The 13,301-nt window shown below is 45.3% G+C and overlaps 1 protein-coding gene across 1 annotated transcript in view; it reads right to left on the bottom strand.

Moving 5' to 3' along the window:
• Window positions 1-847: 847 nt before the first annotated feature.
• Window positions 848-13,301, bottom strand: part of DCTN5 (dynactin subunit 5) — a 30,765-nt gene continuing 18,311 nt past the window's right edge. The window contains exon 6 of the mRNA XM_060031921.1: window positions 848-11,378. Within this exon, the coding sequence (XP_059887904.1) occupies window positions 11,281-11,378 (98 nt within the window). The 3' untranslated portion in view covers window positions 848-11,280. The remainder of the gene's footprint in view (window positions 11,379-13,301) is intronic.

The raw sequence follows: 13,301 nt of genomic DNA, 5'->3' as shown, positions 1-13,301 counted from the left end.
CCCCATGTAAACAGCACCCAGACTGAGAAAGAGAACACGACCAACACGCCAGAAGTCCCCCTTGTGCCCTGTGTTGGGGTACCCCAAGATTACCTACCCCCAGTTCAATGATTCACTAGAAGACCCACAGGACTCAGCATATAGTCCTACTCACAGATGGCTATGATTTATTACAGCAAAAGGCTATGAAGCAAAATCAGCAAAGGGAAAATGTGTATAGGGCAAGATCCTGGGGAAACCAGGCACAAGTTTCCCAAAGTCTTTTTTTAGTGGAGTCACACAAGACACAATTAATTCCTCCAGCAATGACTGTGACAACATGTGTGAAATGTTATCTACCAGGGAAGCTCATTAGAGACTCAATGCCCAGGACTTTTCTAGGGGCTGGTCACGTAGGCACCCTCTGCCTAGCACACACCAAAATTCCACATTCCTGGAAGGAAAGCAGGTATGCAGCATCAACCACATTGTTTGCACAGTTTAGGCCCTGTGAGCAACTCTTATCATTTAGGGAATGGTGAGAACCCTCCTGAAATCCAAGAACCCAGATGCCAGCCAGGGCCAACATTGTGAGCAGGTCTTTCTAAGGAGAGCAGTCTCAGGCCTGCTTGATTAGCTCTCTTCTGCACAGTCCACCTCCTTGGCCCTTAAAGGCCAAATCCACTTTAGAGCAAAATTATTATCAGTAGGACCCCATACAAAAGGGTGAGACCAACCTGCAATATGGATCTCAGTTATGCCTTTCGTTCATGGAAAGGCAGCACTGGGAGCTTTCCTTTTCCTTTGTTTCTGAGAAACAAAGATCATAAATGCCCCCCCCGCCACCCACTCCCCCACCACCCCGCCACTTCCCCAAAGCTCCCTAGCTGCCAGGTTCTGTTTTTTCTCATTGTTTCAAAATCAGCATGCCCCGCAGATCAGCAATCCTAACTTTACATTTTTTCAATCATCTCTTATTCTCATCCAGGCCTTTCATCCAGAGACCTGTATGCAAGAGGTACAGAATATTTTTGCAGATAAATATTTTAATACAGTTTAACCAGAAAGATATTCAGGAATTGATCAGGATATGTGATGGACTGAATTGTGTTTTCCCCAAATTTATATGTTGAAACCCTAATGTCCAGTATAGAATGTGACTGTATTTGGAGATATGGCCTTTCAAGAGGTGATTAAAGTAAAATAAGGTCATCTGGGTGGGCCCTAATCCAATATGACTGGTGTTCTTATAAGAAGAGATTAAGACACAGACACTCACAGAGGGGCAACCATGTGAAGACACAGTGAAAAGGCTGCCAGCTGCAAGCCAAGGAGAGGGGCCTTAGGAGAAACGTGCCAACTCCTGCTCTTGGATGTCTAGCCTCTAGAGCTCAGAGAAAATACATTTCTATTGTTTAAGCCATCCAGTCTGTGCTACTTTGTTATGGCAGCCCTAGCAAACTAACAGAGGGTGAAATCCTGAATTTAAAACATTTCAAAGTGGGTTTATATAACCTCCCACCCCTTTTATCCAGAGAAAGCCTAGAAAAGATCAATCCCTTTCCAGAGACGGATACATCTGAATAATCCATCTACCTTACTAAGGTGTGTGTAGAGAGGGAAACGTGAGGAGGTAGAGTAAGGCTATCAGCCCATCGCAGTAAGTTGCAGCTAATCCAGAACGCCAAACACACAAATCAACAGCAGTGAGCTGCCCCCCAGAGAAGGCCCAGAGTCTGATCTGTCAAAAGCAGGCAGAGGGGTGGAAGTCCCTGTGACGTGCCCTCCTCCAACTTGCAGACTGTGGTAGGGATCACAAGTTAGGATGCAATTAGCCTCTGCATTAGATGTAAAGAGCTGATCAGCAGTTTGATTTTAGATGGTCCCATCAGAGAACAGGCCCCTTCTTACGGGTATTGTATGTGACCCAGCTGGTGCAGCCAGCATCCACGATGTATATTTTCATCGTTTAGAGCTCCACAGAAGGGGTCGTAATCTCCAGTGGTCCCAGGGTCTGAGTCCTGTTCACGGAGCCTGGGTCTGCTTTCAGCGCAGCACACCTCCTGCTGCGGCTGAAACTGCATGACAGCCAGGGTCAGGTTTCAGCTTAGAGTCAGGCCCAAGCAATTAGGATCAGTGAATTTGGGATTCCAATCAAGCCAGGTGCTTTCAGGACCAGCAAAGGCGTGCTGCAGTGCCGAACAGCCACGGTCCAAGTCCAAGTGACAAGCAAGGCTTCCTTTTTATCTTGTCAGTCTCAGAGTCCAAACTGACCCACTCAAAAACATGCACATCAAACTGGACAGCCATCAGGCTCTAAGGGTCAGATATTTGATTTCAACACGGCTTATTATCAATTTAACTGCTTTTTCAAAATCCAAATGTGTATTTCCATCCAGAGACTGCCTCTCCTTTCATGTTGTCACCCTCTTTCCAGAGGCTCGAACAGACACAAATCATAGGAAAAATCATTAGTTACAGAGACTTGTCCTAGTTCTAACACCCAAAGAATTTAAATTCCAACCCACCCCTTGATGGTAAAAGCAAGGAAGCTGTACTCCACCAATACCTTCTTCATTTTTGCATGTTTGAGATGGTTCCTCTAGCATTTATGAAATTATAAGCATGTAACATTTTAAATCAATTTTATCATATATCCAGATACAAGAACCACAAAATACAAAGCCATTTTTTAAAAACTTCCCTTTTTCTCTCATTGCAAATTTACACAAACCCCTAGTAGGAAATTCAGCATTTATAGGGCTATCATTACAGGCCTGCAGTGTTAACTCTTTTCTGCACAGGCCCCCTTTCAATTACAACGCCTCAAGGGTATCCACTATCATAAGGTATGATTTATAAGGAATGGATTCAACCAATTAAAAAAAAGTCAGGGAACTCCCTGGTGGTCCAGTGGTTGGGACAGTACTTTCACTGCTGAGGATGTGGGTTCGCTCCCTGGTCGGGGAACTAGGGTCCCGCAAGCCATGCAGCGCAGCCGAACAAAATTTAAAAATTTTTTAAAGTTAGACTGTTTTTCATACATACATTCAAAGGCCTGTTGAGTACCCACTGCATGTATGTTTTATTTATTCCATTTAGGAACATTTACTAAAAAAATGATGAAGCATTGAAGAAACTTTAATTCCCTTTCATCCTTTAACAGCTGTTTTCATATTCCCTTCTAGTCCTTGTCAACATGGACTTTCAATTTTATATAGCTGCAAGTGTGCCATGTTAATACAATCTATTTGCATGGTACCAGTAATACTACTACTAACAGTGAGCCCTATGGACTTACTATACATCAGGCACGGGGCTAAGAGCTTTACAGAGATGATCTAATTTAAGCCATACAAAGACCCTAGAAGAAAAGGATTACTACTCCCATTTGAAGATGAGGAAATGAGCACTTGTACATTAGGTTACCTGCCCAAGGTCATGTAGCCAGGAGATAGCAGAGCTTGAATTACAACCCAACTCTGCTGACTCCAAAGCACACCTGTCTGTACACTGCCTCTCAGGGCCTTGTTGTTCTGGCAAGAACCAAATCCCAAACTCATTTGGTTCACTCACTCACTTGCTCATTCACTCCTACCAAAAAGCAAATACGATGTGTTGGTTAAGCTCATGAACTTAAGAAACCCTGGGTTCAAACGCTGTGTGACTTCAGGCAAGTGACTTAACCTCTCTGTGCCTCAATTTTCAGGTCTATAAAATGGGGATAATTACTGTGCCCATCTCCTAGGATTCCAACTAGGAGATGACATGCCTATCTCCTAGGGTTTTTGTGAAGAGATTCTATGAGGACAGTACTTCAAACAATACCAAGCACATGGCTGTTGTTGTTGTTGTTATTATTATTATTACTACTGAAATAAAAAGAACCTGTACCTATTCCCAGGAAGCTCAAGAGTCTTCAACAGAAAAAAAAAAAAAAAAAAGAGTCTTCAACAGGACTTTTCAGTTCCTGGGTCTCTCATATTTTCTTGTTCTCCCCTCTCCTCTGGCCATACTGCTACCTCAGGCTCTTGCTACTTCCACCAAAAATCAGAAAGTGCACCCATCAGACACCAAAGGCTGAGATGAATGCAGCTGAAGAGACAAGTTGGCAGGGCCAAGAAAACCCACGGGCTTCAGACCTAAGGTTTGAAAGTCAGAGGTGTGGACTCCATTCCTGTGTCTCTCTTTCTTGAATGATTTTCATATGCATGAACCATGTGCCTGATGCCCAATGGCCTTGGAGATACAGAACAAGCTATTTAGTCTCCTCGGGGAAGCAGGATGTCCTGTGCTACCTCTTCGTACTTCAGGGTCCAAGTCAGAGTGCATAATGAAAGCAGGTGTGGCCAACCCGCCAGCAAAAACTTCAGGAAAGCAAAGGACTAACACTGACAGAGCAGAAAGTGCAGTCCTCAGGGCCAAGTGCTTTGCTGCATAAAACATGGACTTTGCAGTCAGATAAGACTTGGCTTTGGGGCTTCCCTGGTGGCGCAGTGGTTGAGAGTCCGCCTGCCGATGCAGGGGACACGGGTTCATGCCCCGGTCCGGGAAGACCCCACATGCCGCGGAGCGCCTAGGCCCGTGAGCCATGGCCGCTGAGCCTGCGCGTCTGGAGCCTGTGCTCCGCAATGGGAGAGGCCACAACAGTGAGAGGATCGCATGCCGCAAAAAAAAAAAAAAAAAAAGACTTGGCTTTGATTCCAGCTCAGCCATTTATTAGCTGTGTGACATTGGGCAAATTTACTTAACCTCTCTGAAGATCGGCTCCCTTGTCTGTATAATGGGCTGTAAAAATCCCTACTTTTTTGACAGTTGGGAGGAGTAAATGTTTTCTAATAAGTGCCTGGCACCCCATAGATGCAAAGCAAGGAAGGGTCAATTCTTTTTCCCAACTCCTCTTTCTGGTGAACTGATTATAAAGGGAAAGATGGTCTTAATTTCACTTTTAATTAAAAAAATATATATATATAGGAATGCTGCACCTTATACAATAGTTTCACTTTCTAATAATATCAATAGTATAAGGTATACCTAATAGTATAGTACACCCAGTATACTATAAGGTGTATCATTCCTAATAATAGTAGTCATAACTACCATTTACTGAGTGCTTACCCGGAGCCCGTACTCATGCGTCTCATGTACGAATGCATTTAAGCATCATAATGACCCCTACACATCTTCCCCATTTTAAGGATGAGAAATCTGAGGTTCCACAAGGTGAGATAACTTGCCCAAAGTCACAAGGCTAGAAAACAGCAGGGTGGGATTTGATCTGCTGCCCCCAGCATCCACACTCTTCACCACTATGGTGACCCTCAAGAAGGGCCCCTCAGGCCTCCATCAGAGAACTCTGTTTTGTTTTCTGGGCTAAGCTGTAAGATCCCTATGGGCAGGGACTGGCTCTGTCTCATTCTCCACTAGGGCAGTGCCTGACACTCAGTATTTGTTAAATGAATAAATGAGTGATGTAGCCTGTGGTCAGGGCGCCCCCCTCCTAGCCCCAAGGGGCAGCAAGTACACATTCTACAAAAACACAGTCCCATCACTGGGGCTCTAGAAGTGTTTCAGTGATCATGGACTTATGGGGACTGGTCCAAGCTGGCAGGACATTTTGCTGACACCTGTTCTGAAATAACTAGGCCTCTGAACACATTGCTCCAATATTGCCAGTGCCATTTCAAGGGTCTTGCAGCTCCACAGCAGCTACCTATAGGATATCAGTCAGCTAGATATGACCCCCTAGTTTTGTTAGATGCAATCTCTCCTGGCAAATGGCTTAGGGTGAGTCAGAACGTGGCTGGAGCTCCACGTTCTGGACACACTGTGGGCTCACACCAGCCAGACCAAGACACCAAGGGAGGCTTCCCTAGCCATCAGGATCGCTGCTTTATAGCTGAGAAACTTCCCAGGATGTGTTAATAGGAGCAATGTTTGTCTGATTCATTTCAAGTCTGTCATCACCCAGATGGGCCAGAGTCACTAAGAAAGGCACTGTGGCCTCGGCTCTAAGTGAACTGGCTCATGCAGAAGTGACTAATTCAGAAGCCACCACAGATCCCAACCAACCACAAGGGCCCTGTGCAGCCACGTGAAACAGAATCGGTCAACAGGAGGCTCACAAGTCAATTGTTCAACCTGTTCCCTGCACCCAGGATCCTGCAATGTGAGACTTATCTGGGGTAGGGTGGGGACCAGGGGTAGGGGGACTCACATCCAGGTAATCAACCATGAAGTATGTGCCGGATACACACAGGCTCACGCCTGCCTCCTCAGGAGCTCACAGATAGCATGCACTCAGACAAGAGCACAGGTACGTAGCTAGAATTCTACCGAGACCTTGACAAGGGCCCTTCCATAAGGTGCTATGGGGCCCATGAGGAAGCAGCTCCAGGCAGAGGAGCATCCTCCAAATGGCTCTTTATTGAACACTCCACTTTGGCTAAGCAACATCCTCTCTGTGCCCCCAGTCCAGGCCCAGGTACCCCTCAGGAGGTACTCCCTAAGACCAAGAGTAGTGAGAGATTGGGCAGGGGATAAGGCTGGGCAAAGAAGACATCTGGAGAAGGGGAAAAGGTCTGAACTAGACACCTGATGATTTTTACTGCCTGGCACCCATTCATCTCCTCTTCTGGTAAAATCACCCCCACCACAGCCACCAGGCACCAACTCTCAGTCCATGTGGGTATGTGCCCCAGGCTCAGCCGATCAGTGTATTCCATCTTCCTGGCCACAGTGGTTACTTGAGGCTGGATACCTCCAATCTGGACCAGTGAGAGCCAGGTCCAGGGGTTCTGTCAGAGAAGGGGAGCTCTTTCTACCAATAACTGGAGCTGCAGCATCACATTGTGAAGGCTTGAGAATGAAGCCAACTCAGAGAAAAGCGAAGTCAAGAGCTGAAGAGAGACAGGTCCCTGACGACGCTTTTGTGAGTGCTGGGATCCAGCACAAGGGCAGCTCTAGACTTGGCCTTATCAGCTACATGAGCCAATAATCCCCTCTCTGCCCTAAGCCAACTGGAAAGAGTCCCAACCAAGGTCTCTTCCATCTCCACTCTTCTAGGAGTATTCTGAGGACAAAGCGACTCTCTTCTCTGGGGTTATAAAGTAATTGTCTGGTGAGAGATTGTCCCTGGGGTGAGAGCCACCATGGAGACAGAGTCCAGCTGGCTTTTCCTAGGATACACACAACTGTCAACACACTTTCACACAGTATCAGTCCATAATTATAGACTCCTTGGCTATTCGTAGTAGCCATTGTTTTTGTCTTCCCAGCACCTTGTTTTGGAAATGGGCTCTGCTGTTTCTCTACAATGCAGGGATGGAAGAAAGGTCATGACCCAGATCAGGTTAATCATAGGGCCACACACTATTGGCCACAGTGGGCTCACGACAAACCAGTAAGAACCTTTCTCTGGAATTTTCCAAATTAGAACTGGAGGGAGGAAACCTTTCTTTCAGGGTCACCAAGCTGGAAGGATGCAAATCTGGAGCTGTAAGCTGCCACATGCCCTGATGCATGGAGAAAGCCCACTTGCAGCAGCAGAAAAGGAAGCCAACACACAGGCCTGGGGGGGCCGGCTTGCTGTCTCCCCACGTCCACTCTCTCCCTCTCCTTCTACTACCAGAACCTCCCTCCTCAGAGTTTTGGCTGCTCAGCTAGACACTAAATTTACAGCCTCTCTGGCAGCTAAATGTGGCCACATGACAAGACAGTAGAAACTTGGGTGCCTGATGACATTTCCCTGGACCACCTGCCTATTGCTGCACTGTTAGGTGAGTGAAAAATAACCTTCTCTTTCATATTCAAATAATCTTCTGTATTTTGATGGTTCGCAGCCCAATCTATACCACTACTAATGTGAAGGTGAAAAAGATATAAAAGCAAAGAGCCCTGATGGGGTTTAAATCCTTGCATATAGTTGTCCCTGCAATGATAAGTTATCACTTATGGGGTGCTTCTAAGTGCCAGGAACTGCCCACAATGTTTACATGCAGTACCTCATTTAATCCATTCCAATTCTATGGGGTGCTACTGTCACTCCTACTGTACAGCTTACAATGGGAGGGCATAGACAGATTAATTAACTTGCCCAGGGTTCACATTACATTGCTTCTCAAGCTAGCCTTTCCGTGATTTGTTGTGTAAGCCAATAAAGCCCCTTATTTTGCTTAAATTGGTTCAAGCTGGATTTCTGCCACTTGCAACAAGCGTTCTAATTGGATTTTTGTCTAATCTAGTTTCTGTGTTCCTTTATAGAGAGCAACCATGTGGTATAGAACTGTATGATGCAATTTAATGACTGCAAGCAGGATAATTCTCCCAAGAAACTGGCTCCCATTTAACTAGTCAGATCACAATTGTAGCTGCAAGACAACAGGGCCCACAGCAAGAAGACAGTCTTCTCAGAGGGAGCATTAGGTTTCCTGCCTGTGGCAGACATTGCCGGATGGGTCAACAATACCCATCCCCAACCCCCTTTTCCTTGCCTGCCTGAAAATGCTTTCTGTACAGCAAGGGCTGGTCAAATGATCCAATTTGGGCAATGAAAGGTATTAGAACATGGAGGGATTCCTGCATAATGATTAAAAGTATGGGCTCTAGGGCCAGAATGCCTGGATTCACCATCACCTTAGCTGTAGAAGTGTGGGCAATTTACTTTACCTCTGTTCCTTCGGGAGGAAAACTGGACCTACCTCACGGTTATTGTGAGGATTAAAGGAACTAACAAAGGTAAGAACTCAGAAGAGTACCTGGTACATGGTAACACCATAAACGTTAACAGTTGTTATTTTTATCACCTGTCTGTGTCAAAATGGAACAATCTCTAAGGTACTGTTAAGTAAAAGCAGCAAGGTGCAGGACAGCACATCTAGCATGTGCTCGCATCTGTATGAATACGGAGGTTGGTGTGTATGTGTATATCTGCTTGTGCCAAGCGCAGACTAACCACTGGTAGGACAGATCAAAAACTGTTCTGAAAAAAAAAAAAAAGAAAAGAAAAAAACTGTTCTGAGGGCTTCCCTGGTGGTGCAGTGGTTGGGGGTCCACCTGCCGATGCAGGGGACGCGGGTTTGTGCCCCGGTCCAGGAGGATCCCACATGCCGCGGAGCGGCTGGGCCCGTGAGCCATGGCCGCTGAGCCTGTGCATCTGGAGCCTGTGCTCCGCAACGGGAGAGGCCACAACAGTGAGAGGCCTGCGTACCGCAAAAAAACCCACAAAACTGTTCTGAGTAGTTGTCCCTGGGAAGTAGAACATGGGACTGGATTCTGGGTTGGGAAAATCTACTTCATTGTAGGTCCCTTCTTTACTAACTGGACTGGATTTTTGGAATCATGTACTCAAATTACTTAAAGATTTTTAAAATACTCAGAAAAAAAACACCCCATTTTCTCTTAATTTTGGTTGTTCACCAACAAAATGGACAGTCAAAAGCTTATATGTCAGTTATATCTCAATAAATAAATTTAAAAAGAAAACGAACAGTTAGTCGTATAAAGTGGCAAGCTTCCTTTTGCAGGTATTCAAACACAGGCTGGAAGGGAATCTGTCAGACACGCCCTGGAAGATTTCTCTAGGAAGCAAGAGGTTAGCCTAGGGCACATCTAAACTCTGCCAACTACAAGATCCACCTTTTTGGTGGCACAAAAGGGGAAGGGAGCTGGCGGATATGGCTCCCCAAAAACCTGCAACCATCACAGACTGCTGGTATCAGGACACAGCAGACTGTCCCATCGTACCAGGGCAGACCTGAAGAGCGTGGGCTGCAGAGCCAGGCAGACATGCACACATGTATGTGACTTCTGGGTCAGCCACTTCTTCACCACGAAGACTGGAACAAGTTATCTAATATCTTTGAATTTTTTCCTCATCAGTAAAGTGGGGATAACGTCCAGCTTACAGGGTTGGTGTGAGCCCTAGGTAGGCAAGTGAATATAAAGCCCGCAGAAGGGCACCAGGCACACAGTGAAGTGCCCACAAGAGGCTGCCATCGCTGGAGGTGGACAGTGATCACCTTCAAGTGACTTGTTTCATGTGTCAATCTTCTAATGTACAAACATAAAAAGTGACAAACCAGAAAGCAGTTTTACATTGAACTAGCAGAGATGACTACATACAGCTCTTTTTGCAAACCCCATAACCAGATATTAAGTCAAGACAGCTGCTGCTGGATACTAACCTTCAAGGCTAAACTGTCCTACCCCATTCACAGCAGCATCAGGGCTTCAAGCAAGACCAGCCTTCTCAGGTCTTCACTCCTATATCTTCCTACTAAGCCAAGAGGCCAGAGAGGAACAGGAAGGGTTGTGCTATTATCCAGAAGATAAGAACGGCCCTGCCAACTTCGTTTACTCCTTGGGGCTCTGTGCCCCCAGAATGATTTTAAGAGGCCCCCATGTACATATGAGATTGGGCCCAAGTACAGATATTTTGGTCTGAACTGTGAGGTTATGGCAAAGAAAGGGTGGGTTGAATGGTTTTAGGCCAGGGAGCAAGTGTCGCAAATGCTACATCTCCAGTGAAATAAGGCATATACTGCTGTCCCCAAACACCATGAGGCAAGGAGTGGCTGCCAGACTAGTCCACCCACGTGGGAGACTCAAACCTGGGACCTTGCAAAAATAAAATCTGGACACTAAGGGCCCCCCTTTTAGTGAAAGCCAAGGCCCTAGAATAGATGCTAGAAAGTCTTTTATTAGTCACCCTGAATTAAAATGACAGTTCAGGTCACTCTGGAAAGAAGAGAAATACTAACTACCCTCCCTTCAAGTTTTAGTAGCCAACAGGAATCTGGGCTCTGAAAAGTCGCAAAACACTTTTCCAGATTATCAGCAGCTGTGGCAACTGGTCAAATGTGTGAGCAGCAGGGAAGCTGAATGATCCCTGTGAGCAGAGCTCACTGTGGTAGCTCATGGCCATGGGCAGCTCAAGAGCATCACAACCTCCCCACTGGGACAGAATGCACTGCTCCATCCAGCCACCCACAGGACCAAGGGGTGGCAGTGCTGGAAACAGATGAGTCCATGTTCCACACATAACGGTACGGAGTGACTGTTAATAGATACGGTTTAAGCACAGCATTTGGAGACAACTCCTCTAGACGTTCTGTTATTAAGTCTTAAGAGCTTAGAGCCTGGGAGGATTGAGAAACTCTAAAGAATTAAACCAAAAAAAAAAGAAAGAAAGAGGGCGGCAGGTGTCAAAGACACAAGAGCTCTTTGTAGATGCTGACCGGCTCACTTTGTCCCCAAGTTCATCTTAGAGCTCAAGTGAATTTGAGACACAAGGCAGAGACATTAGACCTGTGTCAAGGGCAAAAACTTCTGGTAGTAGCTCTTCGTGACGTCAATCATCAGCTCCTGGGTACATTCTGGGAGCTCCCCTGAGAAGAGTCCTGAGGAAAGAAAGACCTGGTCAACCACGAGGAGCCGGAGGAGGCCCACATGCAGCTCTGACTTCTGTTGAAACCTCTAGAAGTCTCCTTTCTTTAGTCATGAATGTCTAAATACTACGTTTTCCATCTTTGGTGCTAACAGAATATTTCCACTGACCACATCTTCAAGATGATGTGAATTTGTGTGTGTGTGAGAGAAACAACTAATACTTTCCCAAAATGCAGAAATATATCCCAGGGACTTCCCTGGTGGCACAGTGGTTAAGAATCCTCCTGCCAATGCAGGGACACGGGTTCAAGCCCTGGTCCGGGAAGATCCCACATGCCACGGAGCAACTAAGCCTGTGCGCCACAACTGCTGAGCCTGTGCTCTAGAGCCCGCGAACCACAACTACTGAACCCACGAGCCACAACTGCTGAAGCCCACATGCCTAGAGCCTGTGCTCCACAAGAGAAACCACCGCAATGAGAAGCCTGCGCACCGCAACAAAGAGTGGCCACCACTTGCTGCAGCTAGAGAAAGCCCGCGCACAGCCACGAAGACCCAATGCAGCCAAAAATAAAAAAGTAAAAAAAAAAAAAAAATTAAAAAAAAGAGAGAAATATATTCCAGGTAAAAGAGGTTAGTACATCATGGCATAACCTGAAAAGTTAAGGCAAATCTGACTACATCAGACGTTGTTCCAGGCAAGGATTCGTCCATCCCCTGGATTCTGGGGTGACGCCTGCTGGGCAAGCCAAGGTAAGAGCTCTTGAGGGAAGAAACTGCCCTGCTATTCATACAATGAAACTGAATCCAAGGCCCGGACATGCTAGATATATTCAAATCACAAATGGAAGTAGAACAGAAACACCCTATAGAAAGACAAAAGATGCAGGAATCCTATTTAAGAATTTCTAGGAAAGAGGCACTCTCACACACTCTGGGTGGACGTGTAAACTCATACAACCGTTTGAAGAGCAATTTAGGAGTATCTAGCAAAACTTTTAAAAGTTCATACCCTGTGACCTGATAATCCAACTTTTAAGAATTTATTCTACAGATAATCTTGCCCAATTGCACAATATATGTACGAAAGCATCAATGCAGCAAAGTTTCTAATCATGAAAAACCAGGTGCAACTTCTTTTGATCCATTATGCCAGAGGATGATTAGTTATACTGTGGGATATTTATGCAATGAAAACCATGAAACTATTAAAAGGCATGAGGTGAATCTCATCATACTGACAAGAAAAGATGCCCAAGATATACTGTTAAGGAAGCAAGTTTCCTAACAGAACAGAGTATGATTCTGTTTATACATGTAAAAACAGTTTCATATTATATACACAAATATATATATAAACACACATACCTATACACTCATACGCATATAAAAACACACACATATGCTCTTGTATATATACAAAGAGAAAGGAGGATAGAAAAAATGGTCTTAAAAGATACACAATTCTCACAGGCACCTTTTACAAACTAGCAGCCCATGTCAGATTTCCAAATATATGTTTAGTCTGTACAGTATTTAATCTCCTAAAAAAAATTAGTACTCAACAATTAAAAATTCAGAAATACAATACAAAAATTCAGATTTTGAGCTCCTCATGAAACACCATAAGTTCTCATGATATCATGCCTGTATTCTTAAACAGCTATGATAGGCTATTACTTCAATCATTTACATGATCTGCCAGGCTCCTGTGGATATCTGAGTTTTTGGTCCCTAACCCAGATCCTTTCTGTACGGTTTGCCTTTCATTTTGACTCAGTTTCATGCTGTGGAGCCTTCCAAAAATATGCTAGTTTTCCTGCAACCCTATGCCTCTTCATTAAAGGGGGAGATTGCCAACAGCAGTATCTAGATGGTTAGCATTTGTTTGTGAAGTCACATAAAATAAACATGGGAAGTACCCTATCAGTGCA

Source organism: Delphinus delphis, chromosome 15 (assembly GCF_949987515.2).
Source record: "Delphinus delphis chromosome 15, mDelDel1.2, whole genome shotgun sequence".
NCBI lineage: Eukaryota > Metazoa > Chordata > Mammalia > Artiodactyla > Delphinidae > Delphinus > Delphinus delphis.
This window is presented reverse-complemented; position numbering and strand designations above follow the sequence as displayed.